We start from the raw sequence: 17,666 nt of genomic DNA on the forward strand, positions 1-17,666 counted from the left end.
TGTTTCTTAGTATAAAAATTAACTGAGAGATCAGAATGCCATATGCCAAGTCCAAAATAGGATGATTTGTCTCTATAATGGAACTGAAGCTCAAAACAGATGTAAAGATGGAGACACTGACATTGTTGGGCAGGCTGAATGTTACGGGAGAGTGATGGTTCAAATGTGACAGGACCCTGGAGTAGGCAGCCTTAAAACAAAGACCAAAAACAAGAGGGTTCTACAGCCACCAGGAAAAAGTAAGACCTCATTTTCCTGTCTAAAAGAAAAGCCCTCACTACTCCCCTGACCAACCGACCCCACAGTCCAGCTCTACTGCACAAGGCCTCTCACCAGGCAGTTTTCAGGTCTGAACCCTGTGAAGACCCCAAGAAGCATTCCTTGGTACTTCCCACCCCATTTCTGCTTATCCAGACCCCTTCAATGATTCAAGAGCCATGGCTAGGAGCCATCTCTCAACCCCCCAACCTGATGGGCTCTCTTCTTTAAGCCTGACTGCATTGTTTTTCTTGATTTCTGACTCCCAGCCTCCTTTTGGAAGATGTACTTGTCTTATCCTTCCCCTTCTGCCCAGAGAACCACTTGAATAAAGGACTACATGTTGTCCATCATCGTGTCCACATATTAGGTGCTACAAAAGTATTGGCTAAATATTTTTTTTAAATAAACTTTTTAAAGTTTTAGATTTAAAGAAAAATTAAAAGGGAGTATAGAGAATTCCTGTATACCCTATACCATTTCCTCTGTTATTAAAATCTTATATTAGTATGGTACATTTGCCACAATTAAGGAACCAATATTGACACATTATTATTAACTACAATCCATACTTCATTAAGATTTCTTTAACTTTTACTTAATGTTCTTTTTCTGTTTCAGGATCCCATCCAGGATACTACATTATATTTAGTTGTTGTGTGGCAGTTTCTCACTTTTCTTTTTTTTAAATCAAGATATAATTCACATATTATAAAATTCACTTTTAAAGTGTACAATTCAGTGATAGTCTGTTGACAAAGTTGTGTAACCATTAGTACTATCTGATTCCAAGACATTTTTATCACCCCAAAAAGAAACCCTGTACCTGTTAGCAGTCACTCCCATACCCGCCCTGCCTCAGCCTCTGGCAACCACCAACCTACACTGTCTTTATGGATTTTCCTAATCTGAACACTTTGTATAACTGGACTCATAGAATATGTGGCCTTTTGTGTTAGGCTTCTTTCACTTAACACAATATTTTCAAGCTTCATTCACATTGTAACATGAGTTAGTTCACCATTCCTTTTTATGGCTGTACAATATTCCATGAATGGATATAACCGCATTTTGTTTATGTATTCATCAATCCTTGGGCATTCATCAAGACTATTATGAATAATGCTTTTATGAACACCTGCGTATAAGTTTTTGTGTAAACATGTTTTCATTTCTCTTCGGTATATATATAGGAGTGGAATTGCTAGGTTATATGGTAATTCTATGTTTAACTTTTAGAGGAACTGACAGTTTTCCAAAGTGGCTGCATCATTTTACATTTCTATCAGCAATGTTGTAAAGGTCCTGATTTCCCCATTTTCATCAATGCTTATTCTTGTCTGTCTTTTGCTCATAGTCATCCTAGTGGGTGTGAAGTGGTATTTCATTGTGGTTTTGATATGCATTTCCCTAATGACTAATGATGTTTTCATGTGCTTATTGGCCATTTATATATCTTCTCTGGAGTAATGTCTATTCAAATCCTTTGCTCATTTTTAAATTTGATTATTTATTTTTTATTGTGGAGCTGTAAGGATTCATTATATATTCTGAATACTAGACCCTTATCACATATATGATTTACAAATATTTTCTCCCATTCAGTGTGTTGTATTAACCTTTTTTCTTTATGATGGCTTTATTGAGATACAATTCACATGCCATACAATTCACCACTGAAGTCTACAGTTCAATTGATTTTAGTATATTCACAGAGTTTTACAACCATTACCCTCATTTTCTTGATAGTGTCCTTTGAAGCATAGAAGTTATTAATTTTGATGGTCTAATTTATCCATTTTTTTCTTTGGTTGCTTGTGTTTTTAGTGTCATTCATATTTAAAAAACCACTGCCTAACCCAAGATCACCAAGGGTTACTCCTACATTTCTTCTAAATGTTTTCTAGTTATAGCTCTTACATTGGGGTCTGTGATCCATTTTGAGTTAAATTTCCTATGTGCTGTAAGGTAGGGATCCAACTTCATTCTTTTGCATAGAAATATCCAGTTGTTTCAGCATCTTTGTTAAAAAGAGTATTCTTTCCCCCCAGTGAATTGTCCTGGCAGCCTTGTCAAAAATCAATTGACCATAAATGTACAGGTTTATTTCTGAACTCTTGATTTTATTTCATTGATCTAAATGTCTATTCTTATACCATTACCACATAGTATTCATTCCTGCAGCTTTGTTGTACATTTTGAAATCAGAATGTGTTAGCTTTCCAACTTCATTCTCCTTTTCCAAGATTGTTTTGACTATCTTCTCTCTTGCTTGCTCTCTCTCCCTCTTATTTCTTCACTCTGATGAAGCCAACTACCATGTTGTAAGCTACTTATGGGGAGGCTCATTTGTCAAGGAACTGAGGGAGGCCATAGGCTACTTATAAGGAGCTGAGGCTTTAGTCCAACAGCCTGCGAAGAACTTAATCTTGCCAACAACCATTTGGATCGTACTGGAAGCAGATCAATCCCAACTGAGCCTTTAGATGACTTCAGCAATAGTCAACACTTTGATTGAAACCTTTTGAGAGATGATGAGTCAGAAGAGTCAGCTATGCTGCACCCAGATGCCTGACCCACAGAAACTGAGATTATAAATGTTACTGTCTTATATAAATGTCTTGGGGTAATCTGTTACACAGAAAGAGATAGCTAATACAATCAGGAACATTCCCCTCCTTACTTCCCACCTAATTCCTATGTATCTTCGACTCGGATTTAAATGTCACTTCCTCAAGGATGACTGTCCTTTCCTGCTTCATTCACATTGTAACATGAGTTAGTTCACCATTCCTTTTTATGGCTGTACAATATTCCATGAATGGATATAACCGCATTTTGTTTATGTATTCATCAATCCTTGGGCATTCATCAAGACTATTATGAATAATGCTTTTATGAACACCTGCGTATAAGTTTTTGTGTAAACATGTTTTCATTTCTCTTCGGTATATATATAGGAGTGGAATTGCTAGGTTATATGGTAATTCTATGTTTAACTTTTAGAGGAACTGACAGTTTTCCAAAGTGGCTGCATCATTTTACATTTCTATCAGCAATGTTGTAAAGGTCCTGATTTCCCCATTTTCATCAATGCTTATTCTTGCCTGTCTTTTGCTCATAGTCATCCTAGTGGGTGTGAAGTGGTATTTCATTGTGGTTTTGATATGCATTTCCCTAATGACTAATGATGTTTTCATGTGCTTATTGGCCATTTATATATCTTCTCTGGAGTAATGTCTATTCAAATCCTTTGCTCATTTTTAAATTTGATTATTTTTTATTGTGGAGCTGTAAGGATTCATTATATATTCTGAATACTAGACCCTTATCACATATATGATTTACAAATATTTTCTCCCATTCAGTGTGTTGTATTAACCTTTTTTCTTTATGATGGCTTTATTGAGATACAATTCACATGCCATACAATTCACCACTGAAGTCTACAGTTCAATTGATTTTAGTTATTCACAGAGTTTTACAACCATTACCCTCATTTTCTTGATAGTGTCCTTTGAAGCATAGAAGTTATTAATTTTGATGGTCTAATTTATCCATTTTTTTCTTTGGTTGCTTGTGTTTTTAGTGTCATTCATATTTAAAAAACCACTGCCTAACCCAAGATCACCAAGGGTTACTCCTACATTTCTTCTAAATGTTTTCTAGTTATAGCTCTTACATTGAGGTCTGTGATCCATTTTGAGTTAAATTTCCTATGTGCTGTAAGGTAGGGATCCAACTTCATTCTTTTGCATAGAAATATCCAGTTGTTTCAGCATCTTTGTTAAAAAGAGTATTCTTTCCCCCCAGTGAATTGTCCTGGCAGCCTTGTCAAAAATCAATTGACCATAAATGTACAGGTTTATTTCTGAACTCTTGATTTTATTTCATTGATCTAAATGTCTATTCTTATACCATTACCACATAGTATTCATTCCTGCAGCTTTGTTGTACATTTTGAAATCAGAATGTGTTAGCTTTCCAACTTCATTCTCCTTTTCCAAGATTGTTTTGACTATCTGGGTCTCTTACATTTTCATATGAATTTTAAGAAACAAAGAATCATGAATTAAGAAACTTCCAAACTGTCTTCTAAAGGTGGCATCATTTTGATTTCCACCAGTAATGAATAAAGAGTTGCCGCTGCTCTGCCTCCTCCTCACTGGCATTTGGTGTTATCGGTTATTTATTTATTTATTTTTAGCTATTCTAATAAGAATGTAGTGGTATCTTATGCTTTTTAAACTTGCATTTCCTAATGACAAATAATGTTGAGCATCTCTTCATATGCTTCTTTGTCATGTGTGTATCTTCTTTGGTAAGGTGGCTGTTCATACATTTTGCCCATTTTTTCATTGGATTATTTATTTATTGTTGAGTTTTAAGAGTTCTTTGTATATTTTACATACAAGTTCTCTATCAGATGTGTTTTGCAAATAGTTTCTCTCAGACTATAGCTTGTCTTTCCACTCTCTTTATTGCTAAATATATTGAGTAAAAAAAAAAAATCCTCCTGGTAAGCTTTAACAATGCATCTACCTAAAAGCTATCAAAAGGTAGCCATTCAGGGATGCTGCTTTGTTAATTACAAATAGGGACTCCCTCTTGAAATATCCAGAACAAGGCTGACATATGTATTTGGATCTCACCCCCAACCATCCCCATGGCTGGTACCTTTGTGCAAAGCACAAACTGCACAATCACATTGCAACAAGTCACATTGATCTTAAGTGTATCCTTACTACACTTACCAGGATAGGGTTCTTGCCTATTCTCCAACCACATCGCATCCTTCTATCCTTCTTCTCTACACCCACAAAGGCCTTATCTCAGCAACTTGAAAGAACTTAGCTTCCAGACTCAAGACTTTCATGTTTCCTTTGCCAATGTGGCACCCTAACTTTTAAGATGCTCCCCAATGATCCTCACTTCCTGGTATTCACAGCCTTGTGTGGGCCCCTCCCCTTGAGGTGAGCTGGGCCTTGTGACTTGCTTCTAATGAATAGAATAAAACAAAAGTGATGAAATATTAGTTCTAAGATTAGGTTGTAAATGACTAACTTCTCTCTTGCTTGCTCTCTCTCCCTCTTATTTCTTCACTCTGATGAAGCCAACTACCATGTTGTAAGCTACTTATGGGGAGGCTCATTTGTCAAGGAACTGAGAGAGGCCATAGGCTACTTATAAGGAGCTGAGGCTTTAGTCCAACAGCCTGCGAAGAACTTAATCTTGCCAACAACCATTTGGATCGTACTGGAAGCAGATCAATCCCAACTGAGCCTTTAGATGACTTCAGCAATAGTCAACACTTTGATTGAAACCTTTTGAGAGATGATGAGTCAGAGGAGTCAGCTATGCTGCACCCAGATGCCTGACCCACAGAAACTGAGATTATAAATGTTACTGTCTTATATAAATGTCTTGGGGTAATCTGTTACACAGAAATAGATAGCTAATACAATCAGGAACATTCCCCTCCTTACTTCCCACCTAATTCCTATGTATCTTCGACTCGGATTTAAATGTCACTTCCTCAAGGATGACTGTCCTTTCCTCTGACAACCCTCCACACATGTGCAAGTCTCTAGTTATACACCCTCATAGCATTTTCCTCTCTTTTGCCTCACTCATCACCATTACGATAGTTCATTATCTGAATATTTGTTTCCTGTCTTCCCCAAAGACTTGTCAGTTCCAAGTCAGCGGGCTTTTTTCCCCACACTGAATTCCCAGCAGCAAACATGGTGCATGGCACAGAGTGGGGATATAGTAATTGTAGAATGAAAAAAATGATGTTGCCGTCTCCCCTTGAGAACTTGATCTCTGAAGGCAGGGCATCTCCCTCCACACGCTTGCAGCATGCACTCGGGGGGCCCAGTGAACTCGGGGTATGGTCTGTGGCTACAACTGAGGTGCAAACCTAGGACCTTCTGTGTGTAAGCAGACATGCTAACCACTACACTATGGAGTCACCCCCATCTACAGGACTTTTTAAATGATAATACTAATCAGCAGTTCAGGATTCCACCTAGTGAGCTGGTTTCATTAGCAATTCCTAATATTCACTATCTACAAAGTAACATCCAGCTCACTCCCTGACTGGACATTCAGCTGAACCTTCCAGCCTGTGCTTCTACCTCGCCCCTTCACATACACCATGCTCTTGCCATTCCTGTCTCAGCACACATTTCTTCGTCTCTACCTTTGCACATGTTCTTCCTCTGACTGGAAGTTCCCCCTTTAGTGACACTCAGTCCTTGTAATGCCAAATTCAAATCAGAATGCTCCTCGTCCCCCAGAAGTGACTGCTCTTCTGCTCTGTCCTCTCAGGGTACTCAGTATTTACCTTTTTTATGGCTTCTATGATATTCAATATTGTATTGTGAGAAGGTATGTATTTTACGTATCTTCTCTACTACCCAGAACTGGAGAGTATGGTCTTTGTCTTAATCTGTTTTCACTAGGCAACCTAGCACAAGGCTCTGGATGGAGCAGGGGTTTAATACATATTTGTTTTAAATGAATAAATGAAAGAATGAATAAAACATATGCTAAAAGGCTTTTAAATGAATTAGATATACTTTATATCTTAATGTCAATAATAATAATAGCCATAGAAAAAATTTAATGTTGAAAACATCTTAATTTGCCTTTTTATGAAATTTTGTTTTTAAACATACCAAAGATACACTCTCACAAAGCTAAAAGGAACTTAGAAACGAATAAACAGAATGTTTCTTTACTAGTCCACTAGAATACTGGCTAACTGTTCTAATATGTTACTCTAAATGGCCAAATGGAAAACAAGGAAGTAAATAAATGACAAAGCAAACTATTAAATAGAGGAAAATGAGCTTTTCAAGAGCTTTCTTGAATTCTTTAATAGGCCATTCAAACTTTTAACAAAATAATTTGAACAATTAAAAAAGTTTAATAATAACAAATATTAGTCCTATATAAAGTGATTTAAGTCAAAGTAGTTTACTTCAAACACAAGGACTTAATTACAGAAATGAAATGTACCAGATTATTTAGGGAATGATGTTTGAGGGGACAGTCTTTTCATGACTAAGTCCAGTGTATCTTGAATCCTCATGTTATTACTTTCTATCAGGGAAGAATGTCTTGCAGCCGCCTTCGTGTTTTCTTCTGATTCAAAGGGGAGGAGGGTATGGGGGTTGAACAGACATCGAGGCTCCCCCAAGATGCCAACTCTGTGAAAAGAATTATGGGTACAGATAAAGCAGTAAGGCCAAAGACTAAAGTATATGGTTGCGATTGTGTTTATGCGCGTGTGTGTGTACTAAAAGACATACACACACACAAACACAACTATTTTTGGGTGGGGGGAAGCATTCCTGTTTCCCTGAACCACCACTATGGTCCTAAATGTGGGTCAGAAACTCAGCCTGCAGCTGGGTTTTCTGCTGGCCCTTCCCACGTTTCCCAAAGATTATTCTATTGGAAAAACCTCAGCCTTATCAAGTCTGCTACTCAGTCATCCAAATTAGAATTATTTGAATTCTATCATAACTTTCTAGCTATTTTTTTTCTAGTCTAGATGGGTGTACCATGAACTGCTCTGGAAAGGAAATGGAGAGACGCAGGGGCGGGTAGAAAGATGGTGCTTTCATCTTTGTTCAGCTTTTGGGAAGAGGCGCAATGTCTGAGCCCCTTTCCCTCCCAGGCCCAGTGCAGGAAGGAACACTCTGTTTTCAATCTCGTTGGGCTACTTACATTGGCATGTGCACAGAATCCAGATTTTCCATGCACTCTTCCCTCTGGGCTGAAAATATTAAGTCTCCTTGACAACACTTTTTCTCAAAGACATTCTGAGCTTTTTCTCTGAGAGATGGCAGCAGAGTAGACATGACTGGAGAGCGCATATAAATGGCTTTTTTAATCGCTGGGCGTTTTGCCATCATTCTCCTGTTGAGGATGGGAAGGTAACATTTAGGCCCCATCATCCTGTTTTCTGGAGATGTCTTTGAACTTAGGAAAGTCAAAAGGTCATACCTGAATTGTACAAAAGTCATGCGTTTCTTTTCCCCTCCTGATTCTTCATCCTCACGCTTCCTTCGAGGAATATTGAACATATTGGTACGAAAGAGCCTCCCTATTTCCTCCTCAATCTCTGTGAAATATTGACGTCGGAAGACAATCCAAGCTACATATGTACAGAAAGTGTAAAAGGACTGCAACGGAAAACGGACAAGAATCACAACCCATAGCTATGATATGGAAAACTCCAACCTGTCTATATAATACTGCTAAGTAGATATAAACCCAGATGACCTACTTTCTCAACATTCCTAAAAGCTGTGGAAAGTTATACATGTACTCACCTTTGCAGAAGAAAAATAAGACTGAAAATTTAAGGTGTGACATAGTTTGTTAGCATCCTTTTTAGAAAGGACATTCACTAAAAATAAGTGCCTGACAAATGGATATTAGTTATTACTATATAATGTTTATGTCAAAGAAAAGTTTCATATCAAAGAAAAAAGCCCCAAAACGTAAATGACTCACCTCAAAGAATTTCCAGTCTTTCTGTGTATCTGATATTTTCTCCCTGCAATAAATCACAACTATAGGTTGACGGGGAAGTTTGATCTTTCAGTGATCTAAGCAAGCCCTTACCTTCAAAATGCCCCTTTGCAGGATCATTACTTGTGGCCTCAAGATCTATTTAGCCACATAAATGCTATCAAAAAGCATTGATAATGAGTCCCAATATCTTTTTCTCCAACTTCTTAGGTTACCCACATCAAAATCCCTAGAGTGCTCAGTCAAAAGTTAATCAATGTAACTTCAAGATAAACAAGCCAGTCAGGAAATGTGTTCTTCCAAATGCTTCTGGTGATGTGAGTGTTGCGGAGGTGGGGAGAGTAGAAATACGGTGAAAAGGCAACATGAGGTTTTAGTAGATATGGAAATAAAGAACTAGAGAGTAAGTCAAAAACAAAGAAAAAAAGGAATCTTAAACAACAGTTGTGGCTATTGACTACAAAAAGAAACAGAAGCAAAATGGACAAAGGTCTATGCCGTACAATCAAGAGACTGGGGAAAGTAGTGTGCTCCTGCCCTTCTAAATGAGGTAGGTAGACTGAGCCTTGTTTTTTAAAGGCAGGCATTTTCCCAGGAGTCCTTGCAACACAAATTCAATGTTAAGGAGAGTGTACCCGCATGGGCACACTTAGTGAACTTGGCCTCCCCTCGCTAACACAGGCCATTCCGATTGCCAACCTTAAGAAAGCAGGCATGGCCTGGGGAGGACTTGAGAGTTGACAGAGAGAGCTATGTACCTACAGTCACTTGATTAGTCATAGGGGCTAAAGCCAGATCCAGGGCACTTCAGGGTTGATTCTGGTTTCGCTTCTGCTTTTGCTTGCGCCTTCCTTGGAGTAATTGACCTAGGACTGGCCCTGGTATCATGCTCTCCAGAACGATCCTGAACTTGCATGGTCTGGGGAAGATGACCCAAATCCCTCAGGACTTTCAGTCTTTTCACAGGGTCTTCATGATTTGTATGGGCCCAAACTAGACCTCCATTTGGGGGAACCACTGAAGAGGTGGTTCAGCCTTTACTGGGGCGGGTCCCTCCCCTCCTACAGAGTCTTCATTTACACACTGGTTTCCTCATATGCAAGTCTTCAATAAAGAATTAAGACAATGGTAATTAAAGTGAACATTTACTAAGTGTTGACTATGTACCAAGTACTATGCTAAGCCCCTTAAATTTATTATCATATTTAGTTCTCATAAGATCCCTATGATGCAGTCAGCATTATTATTCCCACTTTACAGTTGAGAAAAATGAAGTTCAAAGTAAGCCCAAAGACACATATTTAACTAGGGGGAGAGTCTGTACTAAAACTCAGGGCCATCAGAGCTCCACATTTATCCTCATAACTAGAATGCTAGGGAAACAAGTTTTTTGTTTGGTTGGTTTTTTTAAGAGTATTTTATAGAATATTTTGAAAATATTAAACAACAGAGCCCAACAGAAACATTTCAGGACAAGCCTCGGCATCTTTCTGTGCCACCGGAAGCCTCTGCCTGACAGGAGTGCTTATGTGGTATTTCTGCCCTTCCATGGCTTCTGCCAGCTGAAACCAGAGAACATGCAGACCTCCAAGCTCCCCGGCCATTTTCAGTGGCCCGATAGGATGCTTTCTTATTCCTTCTTGCTACATAAGACTCTTAGCTCTAAACCAAAAATAAGGAAAGTATATCATATTTTTAGTTATTCCTGAAGGGATACAAAGCCTAGAGCCAGGCCAATGGAGTTCTGGGCTGGAGATTAAAAAAAAAAGTCATGTGTTCATTTGTCCCTTGCTGCTTTAGGCAAAATCAGGTTGAAGTTAAGGTCAAGGCCTGCTTTGTACAAGGGAAGAGAAATTTCAAAGGAATGTGTTTGAGAGATGGGAAAGAAGCCTTGGTGCCAGTGACTGGGCGTGAGAGTGGGGGAATAGAGTTTAAGGATGATATATACACCTGAGCTTCAAAGAACCCTTTCTCCTCATCCTCATCCATACCCCTAGCCTCTTTGGTCACTCATCAAATGACAGCTGCATTGAGAGCACAGAAGGAGGGTATAAAGCTTAAGGTAGAAGTAGGGGTGGAGCCAGAATTGGCCAAAACCAAAGAACAAACATAATTCCATAGCATGTGCTGTGAACAGGGTTTGCTTCTCTCTCCTGGAAAGCACAGAGAGCTTTCACTGAACATGTTCATCAAAATTTTGCCAAAGCTTTTGTGATATCAGGATTTCACAGATGTATTTAGAAGAGAAAGACATGTCGTCCTACTTCTCAAGAAACATGAAAGCACTAAATTAACAGCCCCCAAACTGCTTGTTCTACTGAAATCTTTAACTCCAGAGATAAATAACATAAGGTGTTCCAGTTCAATATTAAGTGTGTACAGATTAGAGAGAAAAGTCAGAAAATACGCATGAAAATGTTCTCACTAGAATATTTCACATTGGGAGGAAGTGAAATAATAGAATATTGAAATCAATTAATCACTCATAACTGGCAAAAACATTGCCCTTATCTCTTAGATAAAATCAACCAAAAGAATAACATAAACTCTATTCAACAGACATAATCAACACCATGGCCAATTAACAACTTTTACTGGCAAAAACTGTAATCTGTTTTCCTCAATATCCTTTGCTCTTGACCTGTATGGAATGTTATGTAAATAAGTGGGTGGTAAGCTCTAAACTGATTCTTCTCCAAAACGCTATCCGACAAGCAGTTGAAAAGCAAGTGATGTTGCATACGACGGCAAAAAAGACCAACAACATATCCTGGAAATGAGCTAGTACTAAACTGAGGCAATCACTTTCAAACACAATGAGTTCCTTGAAAAGTCTGAATAAAAATTATGTTGTAATAAAAATGATTGTTAAAAGTATAATATTTAAATGGAGGTTCTATATCCAGGGAATTAAAAGATATGCTCAAATATCTAATTATGATATAACTATTTATTATAACTATATTTTTTATCCCAAAATTAGTTTGTAATGCATATGTACTATAAAGATTAAACATTAAGTATAGGCCAGGGATCCCCAACCCCCTGGCCACAAACTGGTATTGGTCTGTGGCCTGGTAGTAACTGAGCTGCACAGGAAGAAGTGAGTGGCAGGAGAGGGAGTGAAGCTTCGTCTGTATTTGCAGCCGCTCCCCAGCACTAGCATCACCTCCTCAGCTCCACCTCAGATCATCAGGCACTAGATTCTTATAGGAGCACCAGTCCCTGCTGCCAGAAAGGTTGGGGACCACTAATTTAAACCCAAGCAGTGGAGGGCTGTTAAAATACGATCTGAGGTCCTGGAATTCTTCCCATATTCACTTGGCTCTCTCAAATGAGACATCCCATGTGTTTGGGACAGAGTGTCAGCTGACACCAATTATTCTGTACAACAAAAAAGGAACCTTTCTCAAGGGCACCAAAAGCCAAATTTAAGAGTCTTAAGGATGTGGATATACCAACAAGTGAAGGTCAAAAGAAATCCTAAGTAAGCATTTACTTTCCACAGCACATGTGATGCTTATCAGGCATTCCCAAGCCCAGGACAAGGACGCAGTACTTCTTCGCCAAGTATTTTTGTGCCACTTCTAACTTACTTAAAACCAATTCCATCTCTTTTTTCTCTACAAGGCCCCTGGAAAAAGAAAAAAAAGATCATTTGGATTAATTTTGGCAAGTGCATATGTTAATGAGCGACAAGTCAGAAGTATAAACTGTTTTGAAAGAAATACAAGTGAGTCAACACACCTGACTTATCCTTTATTTATTTCATTCGAGCTTTGGCAGAGGGAGGTTCTCAAAGTCCTTTGATGTTTATCATTGTCATGGGCATTTCGAGTTTATGATGAATTTCCACTTTTTTACACATTCTTCATGCCTTGCATCCTTAATTTTATATACAGGCAGTTCTAATTTATATAGAACAGTTCGACTGACAAATTACCTATCTTGGTTTCTGAGGCAGCTAGCAGCCCACCTCCCTGCTGTTTTGCTAAAACAGCCATGGAGACTCTTTCCCACCTCAGCGTCCCCTGGGTTCCTGATGTCACTACTAAGTGTGGGACTCAATGTTTGCCTATTCTCACTTTTGTGTGTGCTAAGGAGGCATCTGCAAGACAGCTACTCCAAAACTGTGATATCCATTAAAATAACCCTACTTCCCAGTAAAAATACACCCAGTTCCAATTGAATTGCAAATAAACTTTAAGACAACCTGTTCTTAGGTTACAACATGTCTGAAGTCTAATTTTAGAAGTTTTTGCAGTACAATATAGAGGAAAAAATACTGCTGACAATACAGTCCAGTGACTGCTACTGAAAAGGTGTCACTAATTTTTTTTTCCTGCCTTTTAATTTTCAGAAATATTTAAACCTGATGAAATGCAGTCTAAACAACAGGGACAAATTACTGCCCCTTCTGATGTTAACCACTAGACTGACCACGTGAGGATATACTGCGGTTGGATCAGAGGTATGTTTAAAGATAATACAGATGGTTCAAAGCACAAAACATTATCATATGTGATACGAAGGCTTGTGAGTCGCTGAAATAAAGTGAGTTTTTGGAATAGATAATGTGGGTTCCAAATTTAAATGCTGAAATTTCATATAACACAACAAACACACATCCACACAAGCACTCCAGTGTCCATCACAGTGCCTGCCTCCATGAGGATACCATGAGGATATATTACGACTGAAAAATCAAGTGGGCAAGTCCAATAATTATAACAGAAATTCTCATGAGGTAAGTTACTTACAAGGGGTAGGATCAGAGTAGACAGGCACTCCAACCATCTGAGTCAGAGCAGCTATTTTCCATTGCTAGACAGTTGCTACAGCAAATATTTTATTGTATAGCTGAACTACTGATGACTGACAAGACAAAGGGGACAAAGAATGCAGTATGAGCCAGGAACCATATCTCCTGGTGGTCTTGTGAGGGATAATTGCTTAGAATTGACACCAACACCTAGTCTGACATTTATCGTGGTTTCCATGCCATTCTGGCCATTTACTGACAGGACTCTTTATGATTACATTATTTAAGTTTACAGGACACAGCTAATCATTAATTATGAAGCTCTGGTGCTACCTGAAACTAGTCAGGTCTGAGTTCTCAGCATGGAAACATGAACAGAAACAAAAGCAGGGATACAAAAATAGAGTCAATTTTGTTCACATCAACATCTATATACTATAATTCCTAATTATAAATGGATATACTCTGGAAAAGAAAGTATAGTTGATGTGTAGCAGGTGGTGGGCACATTGCACAGTGGTTTAGGCATAGGCTTTGGGCTCCATCAATTACAAGGCATGCAATCTCCAGCCCACTGTTTAACCTCTGAGTCTTAGTTTCTTCATCTATAAAATGGGATAAGGCTGTTTCTTCTGGAATTAGCGCTTTCAATCATCTAAAACCATTAAGTTGTATCTTTGCTATTCTCCTACATTCCTTTCTGCTCTCCTTTCACAATTTGTAGGCTTTCCTCCCAAGAGTCAAGTGCTAGGTTAAGATAACATGCATTATCTCATTTAATCTTCAAGGTAACTGTGTGAAGTAAGTACTATAACTGTCCCAATGTTTTATCTCACTAATTTGACTAAATCAATTTTTTTTCCTTAAAGTTACTTATGGCCACATATCTCAATGCAATTTACATTTATTTCTATTATAATAAGTAAACTAATAGACTACCAGGAGCCTGAAAATGAAGTTATAATTTTTTTAGAATCACATCATAGAATCGATCATTTTAAGTCTTATTTCTTTCCTTTGTTATTCTGTAACTGACTACTTTCAAGAAAATCTACTTTATATTACTATGTTCTAATAAGTTTTAGTGAATTTTTAAAATAACTAAGAAACCTTTCTTCTCTGTCATCTATTTCTATAAATTAAGAAATGAAACAAATCTTTCTGCCAGACTAGCAATAATCCTCAGCATTAGGACAGAAAACCCCTCACAAAATGTAAGCTAACATGCCACCAAAGTCTAACAAGTTTCTTTTTGGGAACAGTAAGACTCCTCAGACCTCCTGAGCCCACAGCCAGCTTGAGTCCTTTTGCTTGCTCTCACAGAAACATCTTATGATCTCTGGCTGCCCTGCTGTGAAATGCAGTCCTGAAATAACATGAGCGTTACATATTATAATGGCTTTACTAGAGCAGCAGTGTTTGAATTATTTATTTGGTTCTTTACAAAACTGCTGTCCAGATGCATTTACCGATCCATAAAATCAAACTGCTTAGTTGTATATAAGGATTGTGCATCTTGATAACATTCTGCAACAACGAATTAAAGGCTCTACCAGCATTCCTAAAAGCTAACTCATTGGGTTGGTTCCACATATACTGGAGAGGGCAGCCTGGACATTTGGAAAGTTCCATGGCTTTTGAAAGGTCACCAAGCTTGAGAGGCATTGTTCTGCTCTGGACTCAGAATTTTGGATTTTTGCCCTGGGTGTACGGCTCTGAGTCACCTCTGTCTAAAGCAGTTAAATAATCTTCATATGTAGCCTAAGAAATTTTGTGGGTTTTTTTCTCTGTGATATAGCATATCATTTTGGTCATATATATTGATTTTTTAATTCTGTTTTTTAATTGGATGCTTACAAAACCTTTAGCAAGAACTTTGTAAGCATAAAAAGCATATGAGTTATATCTATATTTGCAATATGGTAGCCAAGAGCCCCATGTGGCTATTGAACACTTACTGTGGCTAGTTTGAATTGAGATACATTGTAAGTATAAAACAGAAATCAAATTTCAAAGATTTACTACAAAAAAAGGTAAAGTATTTTATCGATAACTACCTAATATTGACTACATCTTATAATAATAATATTTTTGGGTCACTAATAAATAAAATATATTATTAAAATTAATTTCATCTGTATCTTTACATTTTAAAAATACAGCTACTAGACAATTTTAAGTTACATATGTGGCTCTTACTATATTTCTACTGGGCAGTGCTGGTCTACGTTATTTGGAATATTTTATTACCAGAATACCCACCTGAATTATTCAGTGAGCTTTAAAATACTGGTGAACTCCTCCCATGTAAAATGTTTTAGTATACTACACAAAGATGTAAAAATTTCCATAACCTCTTCACCCTGGACAACAGTTAGTTATAATACTGGCAGTGATAAAACTCTAAAGCACACTACAAAATCCTACTTACACCATATAGCTTTTGGGCTTCTTTTCCAGTGAGATTTTTTCCAAGTAATGAGATAAATAGTACAATAACGCCATGAGGAAATTATCAAGATTCTTATTCCTATGGGGAGATAAAAAAAAAAAAGGAAAGAAATTAACACTAACATATTTCAAACATAAGTTTCTCATAAAAATTATATGAACACACAGCATAAGTAGATATACGTTATCATGCCTTTCACACAACTAATTTCCCATTGAAAATTCTATCTACTATATTGTTGAAGATATAAGAAATCTAATTTTTGTATGCAAAAGTTTTTGGAAGGTCAGACATTAAATCATCATTTTGATAATTGATAACTTAAATTGATAAGTTTTGCTTATCAGTTTTAAATTTTAAAAGTTTTATTATAGAAGTAATATTCTTCCATTGTTTAAGAAACATACAAATGTAGCAAGTTGAAAGTCCTCTCCTCTCACCCCTTTTCACCATCCTACTCCCTGGTGGTTACCACTGTTACAAGTTCATTATGAATCCTTCCTAAAATTCCCAAAGTATAGACCATCACATATAAGAGCCCCTCATCTCTACCAATACATATACATTTGCATCAATATGCCTTAATTTTTTTTTTTGTAACAAATAGGATAATGCTGTATACACAGGTCTTTGTAACTTGTTTTTGCCACCTAAATCTGTGTAACATGGACCTCTTCCATAATACTTTGTATAGGTTTTCCTCATTCTTTGAATAGCTGAATAAAGTATTCTATGTCTCCTAAGTTATGGAACTAGTCCTCTACTGATAAATGTTTAGGTCTTCAAAAAATATTATAGACATTACTGCAGTAATTACCCCGATAACCGTATTGCTGAGTGACTTCCTGAAAGTAAAATTACTAGGACATAGTATATACGTTTGATAAAGTTTCATAAGTCTCACTTTCCAAAAAGATTGCACTGATTTACAATCCTGTCTCACTTGTTTTAAAGCTAGAAGTGACTGATTTCTTTCTAAATATACTTTCAAGACTGTTGCTGCTTCCTTCCTTCCCTAATGGAAATTCTTACTCTCACATGCTTTCCTTAACTATTCCTTGACAGCAGGATGAATGAAGGTGAGCATTGCAGAGTTTTTTTTTTTTTTTTTCCAGGATATTAATAATTACCTGTCTTAGGTTGGGTTCTCCCAGAAACAGATCCTGAGACAAAGATTTGAGAGTAAATAGTTTACTTGGAAAGAGATCTCAGGAAACATCAATAGGAGAGTGGGGAAGTGAGATAGTGAAGGGAAGGAAGCCAAGAAAGGGGTTAACAAGTTCATTATCACTATGGACCAATGAAGTTCAGCCCTGTAGGGGATTCTGGGAGACAGTACAGAAAACTTCTCAGAGTTATCCTGACAGATGGAAGCTGAGATATTCATTTATCACCCTCTCTGGCACATCACAGATTGAAGGTTGCTCCTCGGGCAGATTCTCTAGAACTCCTTGCTTGCCCAGTAGCCAGGCTGAGTATGCTCCTGTCACAAAATAAAGCTTTAGGCTGGGAATCTCAGGTGTTTGCCATAAGCAGCCTTTGCTGAATGCTGAGGAAATTTGGGAGGACTGCCAATAATCTTGGAGACCCAACTCTCACTGAGCACTCGCAAGTGCAGGAGCCATGTGAAGCACCTTCCAAGCA

General features: G+C 37.6%; 1 protein-coding gene across 4 annotated transcripts in view; it reads right to left on the reverse strand.

Moving 5' to 3' along the window:
* Positions 1-7,101: 7,101 nt before the first annotated feature.
* The window catches only part of PPP1R36 (protein phosphatase 1 regulatory subunit 36), a 21,214-nt gene continuing 10,649 nt past the window's right edge, over positions 7,102-17,666 (reverse strand). For all 4 annotated transcript variants that reach the window (XM_011384443.2, XM_011384446.2, XM_011384455.2 and 1 more), the window contains exons 6-11: positions 16,002-16,100; positions 12,308-12,442; positions 8,791-8,833; positions 8,278-8,456; positions 7,999-8,190; positions 7,102-7,475 (exon numbers count right to left, since the gene is read on the reverse strand). In XM_011384443.2, the coding sequence (XP_011382745.1) occupies positions 7,289-7,475; positions 7,999-8,190; positions 8,278-8,456; positions 8,791-8,833; positions 12,308-12,442; positions 16,002-16,100 (835 nt within the window). In that variant the 3' untranslated portion in view covers positions 7,102-7,288. The remainder of the gene's footprint in view (positions 7,476-7,998; positions 8,191-8,277; positions 8,457-8,790; positions 8,834-12,307; positions 12,443-16,001; positions 16,101-17,666) is intronic.

Source organism: Pteropus vampyrus, unplaced genomic scaffold (genome assembly GCF_000151845.1).
Source record: "Pteropus vampyrus isolate Shadow unplaced genomic scaffold, Pvam_2.0 Scaffold15, whole genome shotgun sequence".
Lineage (NCBI taxonomy): Eukaryota > Metazoa > Chordata > Mammalia > Chiroptera > Pteropodidae > Pteropus > Pteropus vampyrus.